General features: G+C 41.4%; 2 protein-coding genes across 2 annotated transcripts; both read left to right on the top strand.

The window, feature by feature from the left end:
- Positions 1 to 10,182: 10,182 nt before the first annotated feature.
- LOC115679180 (uncharacterized) lies at positions 10,183 to 11,128 on the top strand. Its single transcript, XM_030602767.2, has one exon. The coding sequence runs from the start codon at positions 10,356 to 10,358 to the stop codon at positions 11,004 to 11,006; it is 651 nt and encodes a 216-aa protein (XP_030458627.1). The 5' UTR covers positions 10,183 to 10,355; the 3' UTR covers positions 11,007 to 11,128.
- A 4,551-nt stretch (positions 11,129 to 15,679) lies between these two features.
- LOC115679297 (uncharacterized) lies at positions 15,680 to 16,645 on the top strand. Its single transcript, XM_030602901.2, has one exon. The coding sequence runs from the start codon at positions 15,744 to 15,746 to the stop codon at positions 16,392 to 16,394; it is 651 nt and encodes a 216-aa protein (XP_030458761.1). The 5' UTR covers positions 15,680 to 15,743; the 3' UTR covers positions 16,395 to 16,645.
- The last annotated feature ends 2,092 nt before the right edge of the window (positions 16,646 to 18,737 follow it).

Genomic DNA, 18,737 nt, shown 5'->3' with positions numbered 1-18,737 from the left:
TGGGTGAGCTCCGCCGCGTCGGATCAAGCGAGCCGGAGCCCCACCACAAGCCGGCGAGGCTCGAGTTGGCCAATCACCGGCCTCCGCCGTGGCCGGCGACCAGTCGAGGAAGAAGAAGAAGAAGCAAAAAAAAAAAAGAAAATAGTGAAAATAAATGGTGAAAGAAGGCTTCCGGAAAAATGTTTTCCTCTTTTGAGAAAGAGGAAGTCATTTTCCTCAAAAGTGAAGGAGTTTTGTCTATAGGAAAAAAAAATGTTTTTCGTGGGAAGTTATTTTCCGTGAAACGAATACCGGAAAATCCGAAAAATATTTTCTTGGAAGTTATTTTCTGTGAAATTGAGCATCTCTTTGTTAGTTGCAAAATTTACCTTTTCAATTTCAACTTATACGACAATATAATATCTTTTTAAAAGTTATGGCAAGGAGGATAGCCGTGGAATTGATCAACTCCAAGTAATGGACTCCAAATGATAAGCCAATTAAACATGGGCTGAGTTCGGGGCATGGGCTGATTTTTACGTGAATTTAGGCTTAGCTTCATGGGTTAGCATTAAGATGTGGAACGAAGGCAATTTGGGTCAAGATAGAACTGGCATGAACGGACCCCTCTCGAATTAGCTCCCATTTTATTTGTTATATACAAGAACGAAAATTTGAATTGCTAACCAAAATTCGGGTGTCAACAGAAATACACGAACAAAGCAATGAGCTTGTTCAAGACAATGTCTCGAAGAAACCTAAAACGTGACATTGTGACATATGGTTTGCTGATCGATGGTTCCGCAGGGTCAGTGAAATGTGCAAAGATTATCAAATATGGAATGATATGATTAACAGCTACACAAGGCCGGATCACATTTCATACGCCGTTCTAATCAACGGTTTCTTTAGCCCAGGAGCATTCTAATCACATTTCATAAGAGGGTTTTCGACCAGTCTCATTGCTTGCCACACTATAATCAAAGGTTTTTGCCGGTCCGGGAGATGTATTCCAAGGCAGACGAGTTCTTTATCGAAGTGGTCGCTAAAGGAGCTCTTCCGCATAGCATCGCTTACAACGCTCTGATCAACGGAGTTGTAAGAACAGAGGACATGGATGAAGCTGCCGATCTGGTTGACACAAGGAACACACAGGAACTGTTCCCTGATGTCTTTACATAGAATGTCGTCTTGGGTAGGTTTCTGGGGGCAAGGTAGGATGCAAGAGGCTGAGCTGGTGTTGAGAAGGAGGCGTGAATCCTGATATAGCTACACACTCGGCATTGATGAATGGCAATATCGGCCAGGATGACTTGAAGGAAGCATCTCGGTTCCATGACGAAATGCTGCGGAAGTGATTGCACCGGATGGTAAATTCTAGATCTCATTCAGGTTTTAAGACTCGCCGAGCTCTTGATGGCGGGTTTAAGACTCCATTTAAAAACCCATTTCACAGCTGAGGCAAATTCATGGTGCACACTTGAAACTTGTCGATGCTTTGGGTTTGTAGGAGGGTTGGCAATCCCCAAAAAAAAAAGTCAAAAAAGTCCTAAACCTATTACATTGATGTCAATTTAATCTTAAACCTTTTGACCTAAAGTCAATTCAGTCATTCGGGCTAATTTTGATCGGATATTACCGACGTGGACACCGGCCAGCCTACGTGACACAGCCGGAGTTAATGTGGATAAATTTTTATTAATATTTTTCGAATTTTTTTCTATTTTTCTTTTCTTTTTCCTTTTGTTTTGTTCTCTTTCCCCTTTTTTTGTCCCTCCCTCCCATCTTCCTCCCGCCTAGGCAACCGGCCAGAGGCGAGGGCGAAGCTCGAGCAGTTGCCGAGGCTCTGAGATTGGGGGATGAGATGGTTAAGAGGGGTTGTCGACCGATCTCATTGCTTGCAACACCTACAATCAAAGGTAGACGAGTTCTTTATCGTTTGGACAATTTCCCCAGGTTCGCAACCACACAACGTGAGGCTCGTTTTCGGGACACGTGTGAGAACTGTCTTTTTTTTGCTAGAACTGTTAAGACACGTTTATCTTCTCCTCCTCCTTTTTATCCAAACGGAAGATACGCCATTGGGTGTCGAGATCTATAAAGCACGGAGGATAGAGAAAGCAGGATTCGGCGAATGTGGAATGTCAATTTGGAATTTTCCTTTGCGTTGACGTACAGATGAAATGATAATGCGGATAAGATTCATATGCCTAAGATAAGTTGCATTATTCTCGTACTAGAAAAAATAATAAAAAAAAAACGCAAATACTAGTAATAAATATTGTGATATGCCAAAGGTTCGTGTATGATGGCCCAGGATGGAGACAAGAGCCAAGGAACCTAAATCTCAAAGCACTTAGTACTTGGAGGTGGAACTGATCAATTGCTAAGCATATGAAGCAGGTCGATCGTGGTTGAAAAAGTTCGTTCATGAGACATAAAGCATTCGAATACGAATTTTAATTGTTCTTCCGTCGCTGTCAACTCTTCCATGTTGCATATGAATTTTTCGGTGCGTCTTCTATGAGATGTATCTGGAGGAGTTAAAAGAGCAAAATCGTAACGTGGAATTTTTTGGCGCGTCTTTCTTTTTCTTTTCTTTTCTTTTCTTTTCTTTTCAACATCATTGTGCATCTTCTTCATTGCCCACACCCTCACCGGCCGAGAGTTGCGGCCCTCGCCGGCCACAGGCTCTTCGACTCCCAGATCCTAATCCCTTGTCCTTCTCTTTCTCCTCAAACCCCGCATGGTCTGACAAAGCAAGATCAAAGCCACCTAATTTCTTATGTATGCATCAGAGGAAGAGGGAATGTAAACTGAAGAAGTATACCTAGACATGTTGTCGCTGAAGATGGTTTTCCTTTGGCTCTTTTGCCATCTTCGCTTCAGTCCCACCACCCCTTTTGCTCTTCTGATGTCGCTGAAAATGGTTTTCCTTTCGCCATTTTGAGCAAAAGCCAACAAGGCGGTTCCTTCTTTTTTGGAAATATCAAATCACATTGCGGCGTACGTACAATTTACACAAAACTGATTGAGACCATCGCCGGCCATAGACCTGGGCGAGGGCCTGCAAGCCCTCATGGTGGCCCAGGAGGGTCGTCGGCCATCGTCGAGGCCCCGGCAATCCTGCCAGCCACTTCCAAGAAGATGAACAGTGAAGAAAGGAAAAAAAAAGAAAAAAAATGAAAGATTCAGAAATATTCATAAAATTTGTCATTTTGAGTGGAATCGGACATGTCAACTTCTAGCCATGCCACATTGGACCACCACATTAGTGATTTCCAACCCAAATTGATTGGATGGACCACGTTGGAAAATCATCAAAAGATTTAGAAGGACATTGACCAAATTAAAACGTTTAGCACTAAATTGGCGGTCGCACAATAAATTTAGGACTTTCTGGATAATTTTCCAGTTATTCATGCTCGTATCAAAATCACCTCGGCCTCCTCGAGACAATTAACTCGGATTCGATTTCGAAGTCATCTTGAGCTTTTTTTTCTATGGCTTCAAATGTCTATTTTTGCACGAGTGTCAAGCACATTTTGAGCACATTTTGATCTCCAATCTTTATCCATGCACCATGACCTACTTTTATGTATCTATTATAAAACCTATCTGGAAGCAAAGAGGATCTGGTTTGCCAATAAAGTCAAGAGCCAAGATATGGGGTCCCCGCTTATGTTGGCCACCTTATTTTCCTCCACTTCTTCCTTATTGGCCTATTTTTCTCCCTATAAAATGGGCTTCTCGGCCAATTCTTGCTCCTCAGAACCAAAAGCTTAGTAGCACAGTAAAGAAACTGTAAGTGAAGGTTTTCTCCAAGGCAAATTGGGTTGCTCACTCTCCCTCAAGGGCTTCTGATTCTTACTTCGGCTTTGATACGAGATTCAAAGGGTTAGAAGTAGAAGCCATTGAGGGAGAGCGAACAAGCTTTGTCTTGCTCTTGCAGAGATCATCTGTTGAAACCAAGGCATTTCTCTACTTTGCACTCTCCCTCAAAGACTTCCAACCATGGCCGGTCCGATTCAATGAAATGAGATCGCACGGTTGGAAGTCTCTGGGGCGAGTACGAAGGATGTGTCTTGATCGAGCCGGTGAAAAAGGATCGTGCAGTCAACCTCGAACGATCAAAGCATGTACGCGATGGTCCTGCACTGCTCACTCTCACTCAAGGGCTTCCGTATTCCGCCCGCTTTGGCGACGAAGGCATGTACTAAAATCCATCACGACCGCTACTATGACGATCGTGATTTATCCAAACCCTGCGTACCGATCTTTGATTTCTCGCTTTCTCAGAGCAGAAACCGAAGTTCTTGGGGAGAGTGGATAATGTGCTAACCATGTTCAGGCCGAAGAGAAGCCATATACCACTCACCATGCATTGTTTAGGCGTATCGCAGGTAATTACCAGCTTTTTAGTTTTCTCTTGCCTTTTGGTTCTAACACATTTAGTTATCAACTTCAGACATATGCTGGCATGGGTTTCGAGCTGTTGAGAGGATGCAGAAGAAGCTGTTGAAATTTACTCAATTGATCTAAGTTGTATAATGTATATAGATCATTGACGATATATAAAAGAGGTATACGTGCCTATAAATGTATGTGTGCGGTGCACGCGCGGATGCGCACGTGTGAGTTCTCGCGGGATTTATCCATTCTTGTACTTAACTTTAGTAGCAAAATGCTTCAATGGGATTGTGGACAGCTGCTCTTATCAGCTTGTCAAATATATGTAATGGTATAGTGCCAAATAAAATTTGCTTTAGGGTCGACTAATGCTTTTTCAGAGTGTTCACTGTGTCAGCAATGCCAAAAGAGCAAAGAGGAAGATGACAAGGAAAACCAGGTAGATCAAATGGTAATTACTTTTGGAGACCACAATAAGTAAAGAAAAGAAAGAATAATAATACAAAAGAAAACGAAACTTCGATTCTATAGAATCCAATTCGATATCATATGATTGGAGAGATCCCTTCTTCTAATTGTTGTTTCAACAGTAGGCATTTCTGTTTTCAAACAAATCATTTTATCTACGATTTGGAATGAAATGGCGTTGTCATCCGCTGCCTTTAATGGGAAGCGCTATGCGTTGAAGTTGTGCAAGGGCCAACTCTTGGTCGGAGTTGGTTTGAAGGACCAAAGGGTGCCACTACAAGTTGTTTTGTTATGTAAACACCGAAAATAACTTATCATGGGAGCAGCCAAAAAAGAAGAGATACATCAACAAAGAAAGAAATGTCCTAAGTAATTTCAATTAGGTCGTACCTTGTTATATATATTCCCCTTTTCTTTAGTAGGAAATCGCAGTCCGGTAAGACGATTATCCCCAATGTTGTATTCCCAATCTATTTACTCCGTTAACAAGAGGGTTCCTTGGTTGCTGAACAATAAGAAATTCCCCTATTCAAATATAAAGTCACATTATTATTTTCAATTTTCTTTCTCAATGCTCTAGTGATTCGGAAATAAATAAATAAAAAAGTGTAGATGCAACTTTAAATTTGTATAATGGTATGCTCAAAATATTGACCGAAGCTTTTTCTTCTATGATAGATTGTAGGCCATTATGATCCAAATGTATTTTGTGTGCATGATATTCAGTCACTCTTTCCATGAGCAGCGAGCTTCGCCCGGCGATAAGATGGTGATGGCCCGTTATGCCGATTGTATTGCCTCCTTTTCGACTATCTAACTTGGATTCATACTTGCATTTGCTTCGTGGAAATCTTCTCGCAACTTAGTTTATTTTGATGTTTGAATGCCTGTGCACGAATTGAAATTTGATGGCCGTCCACTAAGTACCAAAATCTGAAACGTACTTCTTCCGCTAATTACTTTTCAACGAGCAAAACCTCCCTCGACATAGGGAAAATCACGTGAAAAATGTGGTGGAGCGTGTCTGAGTTTTATCGAAATTTTGGATGGCAAACCGCTGCGATTACGTCGCTAAATCAAGAGTAGGGGTCTTCGAAACCAATCCCGAACCGCTCAGACATTATATGGAGATTTTTTTAAAGGAGATCAATTTTCAAGAACAATGTTCGTGTTGATTGCCGAAGGTGAGCGGTAGTGTCCCTCCGCTCCGCATTTCTTTCCAGTGATGCGAGAGTGAGAGAGAAAGAGAGAGTTATTGGAGAAAGAGAGAGAGGAGCACGAAAGGCTGCCGTCGCCGTCTCGATCATCATCACCGCGAGGATGTGGATATGTGGGTTGATCCGTATCTTCACGAAGTTGAGGATGTTTACAACTGGTTTCTGAGGAGAGGACAATGATTCGTGGAGGGTTAGAGTTCAATTCAATGTGAGTTCGGTTTTAGATGGATTTCGACTTGTGTTGATATGAGCCCTCGTCCTGATCAACATCGTAGAATGCGGCGCCCTCTTGCCATTTACTATGGAGAGACGTTGAATCATTTTCATCACGATAGGGCATTGATTAAAGCATTTTGACAGCAAAGACTAGAAATTAGGAGTGATGGATTGCCTGATTAAATTTGCTTTGCTTGGGACTCGCTGGATTTCTTAGGGTCGATGTGTTTGGTAGGATGCAGCGAATGCTTTCTCGTTATACCTGGTCGAAAGGAAGTAATGTACTTACAACTGTCAAATGGGTAGGAACGGCCGGTTGAAAATGGTCGACCCAAATTGATCCATTTAATCCGTTTTGACCCATTTCCATACAACACAAATTTAGTATTCCATGTCCGACCCGACCTATATCGCTAAAATATGTTTGCACTTAACCAAATCTAGAAAAACTCATATCCAAATTGAGGTGAAAGTACAGAGTGAGCGAGTGGCAGACCGAATGAGGGCGAGAGGGAATGAAGAGAGAGTCATAGAGATAAGTTGAGTCTAAGTAAGTTATGATCACATTAGATACCCATATTTTTTTGAGTTTCACTATTATAAACCCATTTACTGAATATAATTAACACACATAACAACACAGCCTAATAAATATGAATTAAGAAATGCGTTTATGATCCATTTTGACATGCTTAAATGTCCTATACATTCCCTTGATTTCACCGAGCCATGCACTTGCATAGCATTGCATAGCGACGACAAGAGAAGGTAAATTCTTTGCAAGATGACACTCTTCTATCTTATGGGCGGTCGCAAAAACCACTCAATTTGACTTGGTCGTTCTATTCTTGAATGTATCACGTGCCCAAAATACAAGAAGTGCAATAGACGCCTTGTTTGAGGTAAGACCTTGTACGGTGATCTCGAACTTTGACGCACTGTAGATTTTGTGATCTCCAAACTGCATAACCAATTAACCATTGGCTTTTAGGTGATTCTTGATGTGTGGTTTGGACTTTGAAACGAATATTTAATTTTAGGTAAGGAATTTGTCACGCACATGTCTATACTATTTTGTCTCGAAGTCAATATATACGCATGTTCTACGACAAAGGTCAACTTAGTTGACGTGGAACGTAATCGACCAAGCATATTGGTCAATCAGAAATTATTTGGGCAGCGAAATGCAAACAGATTTTTCCCTATTAACATAAACAAAAGGGGAGAAGACAACATAAACAGAACTTGAACATTAGTTGAATTGAGATTTACAGCCTAATGACAAACTTCTCAGTAGCTGCGAGGAATATCAGATTGAGCAGCCACGGCTCTGCCAAGAGAAGAAATTGTACCTCAATCCCATTTTTATTTTTATTTTTTTGGTAACCGAGGATCCGCCACCATTCCCCGGGGACGAGCCCGCACAGGTAATCGGGGCGCCTATACCTCAACCCCATTTCATCGAAGGCAACTCCAATAATTAGCCCTAAAGTAATGTTTTATTTGCAAGACTTGGGAGTCCCACTTGCATAATATAATAAAAGTCCTCGGTTTTACTTAGACCATTTGCGTGTCGATCCTACTTTTAATGTTTCCTGGGAAAATCAAGTCTTTTGCGATGAAACTTCCATGCGACCCATTCTGTTTCGAAAAACAAACGCAAGTCATAACTAAGAAGGCACGCCAACCAATGGTGATGGTGTTCGGGCCGAGCCATCACAATGCCGGCACTTATTAGAGGGCTCGGCATGGCACGGCCTGGCCCCCCATCAATTGATGTAGTAGTAGCTTTTAAATCATATATTTACTGTCGGACGGTGAAGAAAACGATCTCCCGCTTGCCGTATAGATATTTGGAGATATATCTAACCGAAACGTAATCGTTCCATGTTGGATTTCAATTTTACATCTGGCCAAATTTAATATCACGCAGGTTAATTTTTTTTTTTTTACCATCCGCAGAGGGTAAATATGGTTAAATTCCTTTTTCTTCCTGTCTGCAAAAAGGAGGAAAGAACAAAGATACTATCTATTTAGTTCCATCACGAGGGGAATGAAACCCCAGAAACAAGGACTCCAACAACGTAAGACCCTCGTTAAAGGCAAGATTGGATTCGTTGGGAATCTTTTAATTATATAGAGTAAGCAAAGCAAAGCTAATACTAGAAGTTCTATTCAAAGCAGTATTTTCCTTCTTAAAGAATGGTCAAAGCCAGCACCTCCGAACGACCGACCGCATTCCCTTTATTTTATGGTTGATGAGGCACGAGTTGGTCTCCACGAAAGACGTAAGGTTGGACCGTATACTATCCATGCCATGCACGTTAACAATTAACATTGATCAGACATTGGTTCATCAGAGTGGAACCCAAGTAAAGCCACTCTTAAGAGTCATGATGAGTCCTCACGGAGATAACCATACTCATTTTTTTTGTAGATCGACTTGTGATCGAACTTATTCTATTCTTTTTAACCTTCAAGCTGGGTAACTATGAGGTATGGAGGATGTCTAATCCTTTTCATGGGAAAATCGTCCGAAAAATCTTCAACTTGTTGATTTTTTGCCCATTTAATTTTAAACATTTTAATTGTGTCAATTGATACCTAAATTTTTTTACGTTTTGCCAATTACGTCTATCCGGCCAATTTTGGCGGGAAATCGCTGACGTGGACGCCAGCCGTCCTATGTGGCGCGCCAGCGCTAACTTGACAATTTTTAATGATATTTTTAAATTTTAATTTTTTTTATTTTTCTTTTCGTTTTCCTTTTTTTTTCATTTTCTTCCCTTCTTCCTCTAGCCGGCCACTGAGCCTCAGCAATGATCAAAGACTGGCCAGAGGCGAGGGCCAGCAAGGTCGACCTCGCCAGTGGCCGGTAGGGGTGAGCTTGACCAGAAGCCAGCCAGGTCGACCTCGCCGGCCCTCGTCTTTGGCAGGTCGCCAAGGCCCAACAACCGGCTAGAGGAAGAAGGGAAGGAATAAAAGAAAGAAAAAAAAAAATTTTTAAAAATAAATTAATAATATTTAAAAGATATTAAAATATTATTAAAAATTATCCACGTCCGTGCCGGCCATCCTATGCCGGCGTCCACGTTAGCGATTTTTGTCCGAATGGACTCAATTGACAAAACATGAAAAGATTTAGGACTTAATTAGCACAAGTAAAAGATTTAAAAAATTTTGAATAATTTTTCAGCCTTTTGATTTCATCATCTCTTGTCTAACACCATTTATATGGGTAGTTTCATTTTGAGTAAATGATTACTAATTGCTCATTTCGACGAAGAAAGTTATGGAATGTGCAAAATAAAGTTACAATGAATACTTGTACTATCATGTCACATCCTAATGCTACAAGCATATGTGTTCGCGTGACGGCCGATACGGCGATGAGCCAGAGTTTGAGGAGGGTGCCGGGGTAGAGAGAGAAGGGGAAAAGCTTTAGGATCAATTGGGGGGATTCAATGCATCGCGAGCGAACGTAAATTGAGCGTCCACGTGTCGCCATTTCTTGCTTGGGACAGCAGATGGGACTACCCGTGGAAAATGGCAGACCTGCGTTCATCTAAGTTAACACCTTATCGGTAATCTAAAGAGTTGTTTAACTCGAGAGATGATTAAGATGTTAGTACATGGGTCGATCGTAATTCGACCGATCAAATGTCACGCATGACCAGTCCAAAGGAGTGTCCGGATACACCAATTATGGCAAAGCTAGCGAACTTTGTCTTTGGTCCAAAGCCGGCTTCGCTGACCAGACCACACCGACTTCCTCCTTTTCATAACCTACCATGAAAGACAACAATCTGCGACTTTTACTTTTGTTTGTTCTTTTTCTTTTAATATGCAAAAGCACCGAACCAGAAATGAATAAATCAATGAAAAACCTTAAAGGAAAATCAACTGGAGACACCCTCTTATTTGAGAAAAAGTGAAAATCTCTTCCCATCTTCTCTATATATTGAATCCCACAGCACACTTTTCTTGTTCTAAAGCAACACACTCCTCTCTAAATTAAACATCTCTCCTTCTGTCTCCCTCTGATCTCTCACTGATCTGTCATTCATGGGGAATGCGATATCACCTTGCTTGCATCACAACTCAAGCTCGAAGTCACAGTCCGTGAAGCTAATCTTTTGGGAAGGAACCACGAGGATGTTAACCGGAAACCGCTCCCGAGTAGCTGGCGATATCATGTTTGAGTGTCCCGACATGATGGTCTTGCATGCGGACTCTTTCTTCCTCGGCCGCCAGATCCCGCTGCTCGCCATTGACGACGAGCTCATCCGCGGTCAGACCTACTTTGTCCTTCCCATCGACTTCTTCTCCTGCAACACCCTATCTTCCTCCACGATCGCATCCCTATGCTCGAATCCTCGCAAACAGTCCCTCGTGAGCTTTGGCGGTAGCAACGGTCCTTTCGAGTATGTCAAAAGCGGAGACGGGAAGGTCTTGATTAAGGTTGTCCCAGAGTTCATTACGAGGCTGATTGCCGCCAAGAATAATAAGGACGACATCGCATGTGGTAATGTTGACGCAGCTGGGAGTCGCGGTTTTCTTTGCAGCACACCGGAGTTGCAGAAGCATTACGACCAGTTAGTAGGGTCTAGAGTGCAAGTTTGGTCGCCGAAATTGGAGACGATATCGGAGTACAAAACTAGGGTTTTGCCTGGCAAACTTCTAAGGTTGGAGTGGAAGAAGAAAGAAAGGCAATAGTTTACAAGTTCCTCTTTTTTTTCCTTTTCTACGCTATGATTATAGTTTCCTGATGTGGCTGAAGAGAATGAAAGAGTATAGCTGGTTAATAGTTACAAGTAAATACAGTCATGTTAACCAAATTTGCATCACTTCTAATTTGCCTCTCAATTGTACAAAAAGGATGGAAACAGCGGTTGATCCAGAAATATTTTGACAAATAATTCAATGTTCAGAATTCAATGAACGTCATATCTATTTTGGATTCATTAGCATCATCAGTTTCATTCCTTTTGAAGATGGTTTTCTTTCTTGGATTCATTAGCATCAAATGTTTGTTTCCTGTTAATCACGTGTTTCATTTCAGCATCGACCGATTCATCGTTCAGGACGTCATGTCGCTTAGGAGATATGGTTGGTCACCGATCGAATGCTAACTGATTAAAGGTGTTTGAACCTTACCTTAACCACAATTTTTCTTGGTTAGTTACGATGACTCTGATCAAAATAATCGGAATTCCAATAACTCACCTGCAAAAGTTACCAACCATAAAAAATTAACAAAAGCATGATGTCGCTTAGAAGATATGGTTGGTCACCGATCTAACCCTAACCGATTAAAGGTGTTTGAACCTTACCTTAACCACAATTTTTCTCGGTTAGTTATGATGACTCTGATCAAAATAATTGGAATTCCAATAACTCACCTGCAAAAGTTACCAACCATAAAAAATTAACAAAAGCATGATGGCAGCAATAGTTGACAAATCGGAAAAGAGAAGATAAATGAAAATGTCATGTTGAAAACTTTTGAGGAATCATATTATGTTCTTGCTGTTGTCACAGACAATGGCGTCCGAGGATTTTGGCTTATTGAAAGAGGAATCACAAAATGTACACATCACCATAGAGTTCAAACTACATAAAGCTTAAACGACTAATTATCTTTCCCGGAGCTCGAAAACAATGCATACGCTAAATAGAATGGTTTATGCCACTGGTTTCGGATAAGTAAACAATTATCTATGTGAGGCTCGCAGATCATTCGATCATGGACATTATTATTGATTATCGCGTTAAGCAATTTGTGTCTGTCAAATGACAGCATGTTCCATTTTAGATCGGTTTTTATGTAGTCAAGTTCATCTTTTTATGCTTTTTATGATTCTTGGATATCAGAGAATCAATCGACGACTAAAGTACGACAGAGTTGAAAGATTATATGCCTAGGATTAAGGTCTGTCACATGACAAAAGAAGGCCGTGCAGCAACGAGAATCAATATATTTCTGGCTGTATGGTTAAGTTAAAAATTTGCTCATCCGTCAATGATGCAGATGCTCTGCCTTAACATCCGTTGCTATGAACTCTATTGGGGATCAAATCTCTAAACAAGAAACTGCATACCAATTTCCTGTTTCCGTATCAGGTTATGTTATTGCGTTGTTGCACATAAAACGCACGATCACATCGAGATCTTCAAGTGGATTGCTTTAGGTGATTGAATGTGGAATACTGGAGATGCATGACGTGTTGTCTGCATATGAAAGGAAAGAAACAAGCAATTTTCCTATCTATAGTACGTGCTTTATCTGAGAAATGGAGGGTATTCAGGTGACAGGACAGGTTACAGCGTAAATCAATTCTTAAGCAAGCACCAAATGAATCTCAGCAAAGGTGATAACACTAGTGACAAGTCATAAATATTGCGATAAAACTAAGAGCTCCTGATTATTACACGAGTATGCCGTCTATGGCATGCTCTTCATTTAGTCATTTCATACATCGTTAGGACGAGCGACAAAAGAAAATTTTCATTCTCAAAGAAATACTAAAGATCTAGTCTACTCAGTCGCTCGAAATATAAAGGACTAAAGACTCTTCTGTATTGATTCCTTCAATTTCTCGTCTTCTGAAAATGTCTGCCTGTCTGCAGCATTGGGCCGCTTTCCATATTTGATGAATTATGTATAGCTCATGATATCACGAAGTTGAGGTTTCGGCAATCAACTATGAGAACCACCACGTAATATAACTAGAATCTCTCATCACATAAGCCTAGCATTTCTCCCATGATGAAACGCAGAAAATCTAGATAGCTACAAGCATATCGTCCCAATTCTCTCTTCATCAGGACATGCTACCACCAGTTAGTTCAACTTGCGCTGCGGCGGCATTGATTGCGTCGACTACATCCAATTTCCCCCTGCTCACTGCCTCATCGATTGGCGTCCGCTAGTGACTGCACATTACCCGGTGGGATTAGCGAACGCAGAAAAATGTCAAACACGCCACACGCGTTGCTTCGAGCGGCGTCCCGTGCTATCAACTTCGGTCTAAAAAATAACTGACCCGTTCAACAAGCGTGCATTTGCTCCGGCCAGAATCAAATTATGGACCACCTCCAATGTCAATGTGCTAATCAAATGTTGAATTCTGATAAGAATTTGTCATGCGCGTGTATATTATGACTCGAAGTCAATATACCCATGTCCTACGTAGGTCAACATAATTGACATGGAACGCAATCAGCCAAGCATATCAGTCAACGAGAAAATACCAAGGCAGTTCATAGGGCAGCGAAATGCAAACGAATTTCCCCTATTAACGTGATGAAAACTAAAAAGATAAAAGTAAACAGGACATCAAATTAGAAATTGAGATTTATAGCGCGATGACAAACTTCTCAGTAGCTGCGAGGAATATCATATTGAGCAGCCACGTCTTGCCAAGAGAAGAGATCATACATCAACCCCTTCATCAAAGGCAACTACAATAATTAGTCCTAAAACAATGGTTATTTGCAAGATTTGGGAGTTTAACTTAGCATTCCTCAGTTGACTAAAACATTTGCAAGTCGATCCTACTTTTAGTTTTTCCGGAGAAAATGGAATTTTCGCGAAGAAACTTCCATTCGACCCTTCTATTTCGAGAAAACAATGCAAGCCACAAATAAGAAGGCACACCCACCGATGGTTATGGCGTCAGGCCGAGCCGCTACAATGTCAGCACTTATTAGAGGGTCCGGCCCGACCCACTAATTAATGTAGTAGCTTTCATATCATATACGTACCATCGGTGAAGAAAACAATCTCCTGCCTACGGTATAAAAATCTAGAAACAAGGACCACAGCATAGGACCCTCATTAATGGCAGATTGGATTCTTTCGAAATCTTTCAATGAAGCAAAGCTACTACTAGAAGTTCTATTCAAAGCAGCATTTTCTTGCTTAAAGAATGGTCAAAGCCAGCTCGAAGGATCGACTGCTTTCTTTTATTTTCTTTCGGTGACATGGTCTCGATGACAGACGTAAGGTTGGACCATACCCTTGCCATGCCATGCACGTTAACATCGATCAGACATTAGTTTATCAGAGTAGAGTGGTTGTTGCCTAAGCAAAAGCAATTCTAGAGTCGTGACGAGTCTTCACGGAGATCACCAAACTCGTTTTCAGTAGATCTGACATATGATCGCATCCTTGATCCTCAAATTTAATCTTTTTTTTCTTTTTTAACCATCGAGCGGTACCCTCGGCTAAATTTTCGCACACCAGACGAAGTTCGGTCCTTTCGAAAGCACTCCATACGCGACGAGACTCGGGAATTGGATGGAATTGACTATACATTGTCGCCGAGCAGTCGTGACAATTAGGAATAAATCAGAACCCGAGACCTCATGCCTCTTGTTTAGTGATTTGATTTTCCCGTTTTAGCTGATATTCGAATTATCTGGAAGCATCTTATAGCAACGGTTGCGGTAGAACTTGAGCAAGGATTCCCATTGTTGATGCGCTCAAAATTTGGTTGTTACTTATCTCTCTTGACATTGATTCTCCAAATTGACGTCAGATTATAAGGTTTACAAGCTGCGTAATTATGAGGTATGGAGGATGTGTAATTCTCTTTTTCTTTCATTCCACGTATAACACCATTTATACGGGTAGTTTTATTTTAAGTTCATACTAATTGCTCATTTCAACAGTGAGAGCTATAGAATGTGTGAAATAAAGTTACAATGATTGCATATACTATCATCATCACATCCTGCTAATAAACAAATAAGAACGCTACAAGCGTAAGTATGTGTTTGGCTATGCTCGCCGGTATCGGCAAGGCCAACGACATCGAGGGTGACCAAGGCTGTGGCGGCATGACTCTGAGTCAGAATTTGAGAAGGGGTGGGAATATAGAGAGAAGGGGAAAAAATTTTAGAGTTGAGTGAGCGGATATGATGTAGCGTGAACGAACACAAATTGAGAGTTTATGTATTGTCATTTGGTGCTTGGAGACAGCAGATGGGACTAACATGGAAAATGGCAAAATATACGTTCATCTAAGTTAATGTCTTGTTGGTAACGTCAGAGCTGATTAAGAAGTAGTATATGGGTTAATGTTAATGATAAAAGGGTTAATGCTCCTGTGACTTCGACCAATCAAATTTTCGACCAATCAAATGTAACGAATGACCAAGTCCATGGGAGTGTCCGGCCACACCAATTAAAGGAAAGCGAGAGAGATTGTTTGTGGTCCAAAGCCGGCTTCGCTGACCAGACCACACCGGCTTCCTCAAGAAAAATCAAAAACCTAAAGGAAAATCAACTGGAGAGACTCTCTTATTTGAGAAAAAGTCAAAATCTCTTCCCATCTTCTTTATATATTGAATCACACAGCACCCTCTTTCTTGTTCCAAAGCAAGACCCTCCTCTCTAAAATCAAACATCTCTCCCTCTCCTTCTGTTCTCTCACTGATCAGTCATCCATGGGCAATGCAATATCACCTTGCTTGCATCCCAACTCAAGCTCGAAGTCACAGTCTCTGAAGCTAATCTTCTGGGAAGGAACCACGAGGACGTTGACCGGAAACCGCCCCCGCGTAGCCGGCGATATCATGTTCGAGTGTCCCAACATGATGGTCTTGCACGCAGACTCGTTCTTCCTCAGCCGCCCAATCCCATTGCTCGCCGTAGACGACGAGCTCATCCCCGGTCAAACCTACTTTGTTCTTCCGATCGACTTCTTCTCCGGTGACACCCTATCTTCCTCCACCATTGCATCCCTTTGCTCGAACCCTGGAAAACTGTCCCTCGTGAGCTTCGGCGATAGCAACGGTCCTTTCCAGTACGTGAAAGGTGAAGACGGGAAGGTCTTGATTAAGGTTGTCCCAGAGTTCATCACGAGGTTGATCGTCGCCAAGAACAATAAGGACAGTATTGCATGCGGTAATGTCGACGTGGCTGGGAGTCGCGGTTTTCTTTGTAGCACACCAGAGTTGCAAAAGCATTACGATCGGTTGGTAGGGTCTAAAGTGCAAGTTTGGTCGCCAAACTTGGAGACTATATCGGAGTACAAAACTAGGGCTTTGCCTTGCAAACTTGTAAGGTTGCAGTGGAAGAAGAAAGAAAGGGTTTAATTTACAAGTTCTTTTATTTTTTGTTCCTTTTTGACAATATGATTATAGTTTCCTGATGTTATTGAAGAAAATGGAAGAGCATAGATAGCTAGTAGTTGCTACTGAAAACAGTCATGTTAACCAAGTTTTTGTCACTTCTAATTTGCCTCTCAATTGTACAAAAGAGGAGGGAAACAGCTGTTGATCTAGAAATATTTGACGGACTGTTTAATTTTCAGAATTCAATGAACCTCATCTCTTTTTTGGATTCACTGTTTTCACCAGTTGCATTCCTTTTGATGATAGTCTTCGTTTTTACTTGAAGTCAAATGTTTGTTTCCTGTTAATCACATGTTTCGTCTGGGGGCCTGCTGATTGACCTTTCTGGGCATCATATCGCTTCGAAAATGGTTGGTCACCAATCTAATGCTAACCAATTGATTAGTGTTTGAATTTCAACTTAACGAAAATTTTTCTTGGTTAGTAACAACGCTGATCCAAATGATAGAAATTCCCGAGACTCGCCGGCGAAAGTTGCCAACCATAGAAAAAACAAAAGCATGATGGCTGCAATGTTTGAAGAACCGGAAAAGAGAAGATAAATGAAAATGTCATATGAAAGCTTTTGAAGAATCATAGAATTGACATGGTACTATGTTCTTGCAGTTGTCACCAACGAGACAATCGCGTGATCAGACGATTTTGGCTAATTGAAAGGGGAATCGCACAATGTACACATTACCATAGAGCTCAAACAACACGAAGCTTAAGCAGACAAATGATCTTTCCCCGAGCTCAAAACAATGTATACGCTATATAGGGAAAAAGTGCCAAAAAAGTCATAAACCTTTTGCATTTGTGCCAATTTAGTCCTAAACCTTTTGCATTTGTGCCAATTTAGTCTTAAACCTTTTTTTGGTACCAATTCAGTCTTAAACCTTTTGTATTGGTGCCAATTTAGTCCTAAACCATTTTTTGATGCCAATTTAATCCTAAGTCTTTTTGTCTTTGTGCCAATTCAGTCATTCCAGTCATTTTTGGCTGGATTTTGCTGACATGGACACCAGCCGGCCGGCGGCCGATCACCAGCGCTGACGTTGACAACTTTTTAATAATATTTTAATATTTTTTTGAATATTTATTTTTTTTTTTTCTTCTTTTTCTTCTTTTTTTTTTCCCTCTCCTCCCTCCTTCCTCTAGTCGGTTGCCGGACCGGCGACCTACCAGAGGCCGGAGGCCGGCGAGGACTAACCCGACCTCGCCGACCACTGGCGAGGCTCGCCCTCGCCAACGACGGCGAAGGCAAGCCTCGCCATGGCTGGGCGAGGCCGAACCTCGCCAGATCTGGCAAGGTCGTGCCTCGCCCAGCCTCCGGCGAGGTCAACCTCGCCGTCCTCTGGCCTCTAGCCGATCCGGTGACCGGAGGAGGGAGGGAAAAAAAAGAATAAATAAAAATTCCAAAATTATTAAAATATTATTAAGAATTGTCCACGTCATCGCCGATGACCGCCTGGCGACCACGTCAGCAAAATCCTACTAAAATTGACCGGAAAGACTGAATTGGCACAAAGACAAAAAGATTTAGGACTGAATTGACACCAATGCAAAAGGTTTAGAACTGAATTGGCATCGAAAAAAGGTTTAAGACTAAATTGGCACCAATGCAAATGGTTTAGAACTGAATTGGCACCAAAAAAAGGTTTAGGACTAAATTGGCACCAATACAAAAGGTTTATAACTTTCTTGGTACTTTTCCCCGCTATATAGAATGGTCTTTGCCACTGGTTTCAGATAAGTAAACAATCATCTGTGTGAGGTTCGCAGATTGTTCCATCACTGACATTACTGATGATTATCGCGTTGATCAAGTTGTGTTTGTTGAATGAGAACATGTTCTCCTTCAGATCGATATTCACGTAGTCGGGTTCATCTTTTTGTGCTCTTTATTATTCTTAGATATCGGAGAATTGGTCAGCGAGTAAAGTAAGACAGATTATGTACCTAGGATCAAGATCCGTCGCATGGTAAAACAAGGCCGTCTAGCAACAAGAATCAAAACATATCTGGCAAGTCGATGATGCAGATGCTGCACCTTAACATCGTTGCTAGAACTCCAATTAAAGATGAAATATTCACGAGCACTACTAAACAAGACGCTGCGTATCCATTTCCTGTTTCCACATTAGGTTATGTTATTGCATCACGGCACTTAGACGCATGACCACATCAAGATCTTCAAGAACATTGCTTTAGGTGATTGAATACTGAATACTGGACATGCATAAATTGTCTTCTCCAACGGAAATCGTCGTAATATATCATATCATCACGAACACGCCCAAAGTTACAAGCAAAAGAAAAGTA

This window comes from Syzygium oleosum, unplaced genomic scaffold, assembly GCF_021117445.2.
Source record: "Syzygium oleosum isolate NSW1041296 unplaced genomic scaffold, Sole_v2.1 Sole_v2.03, whole genome shotgun sequence".
NCBI lineage: Eukaryota > Viridiplantae > Streptophyta > Magnoliopsida > Myrtales > Myrtaceae > Syzygium > Syzygium oleosum.
Note: the sequence above shows the minus strand (reverse complement) of the source record. Positions and strands in the feature narration are given on the sequence as shown.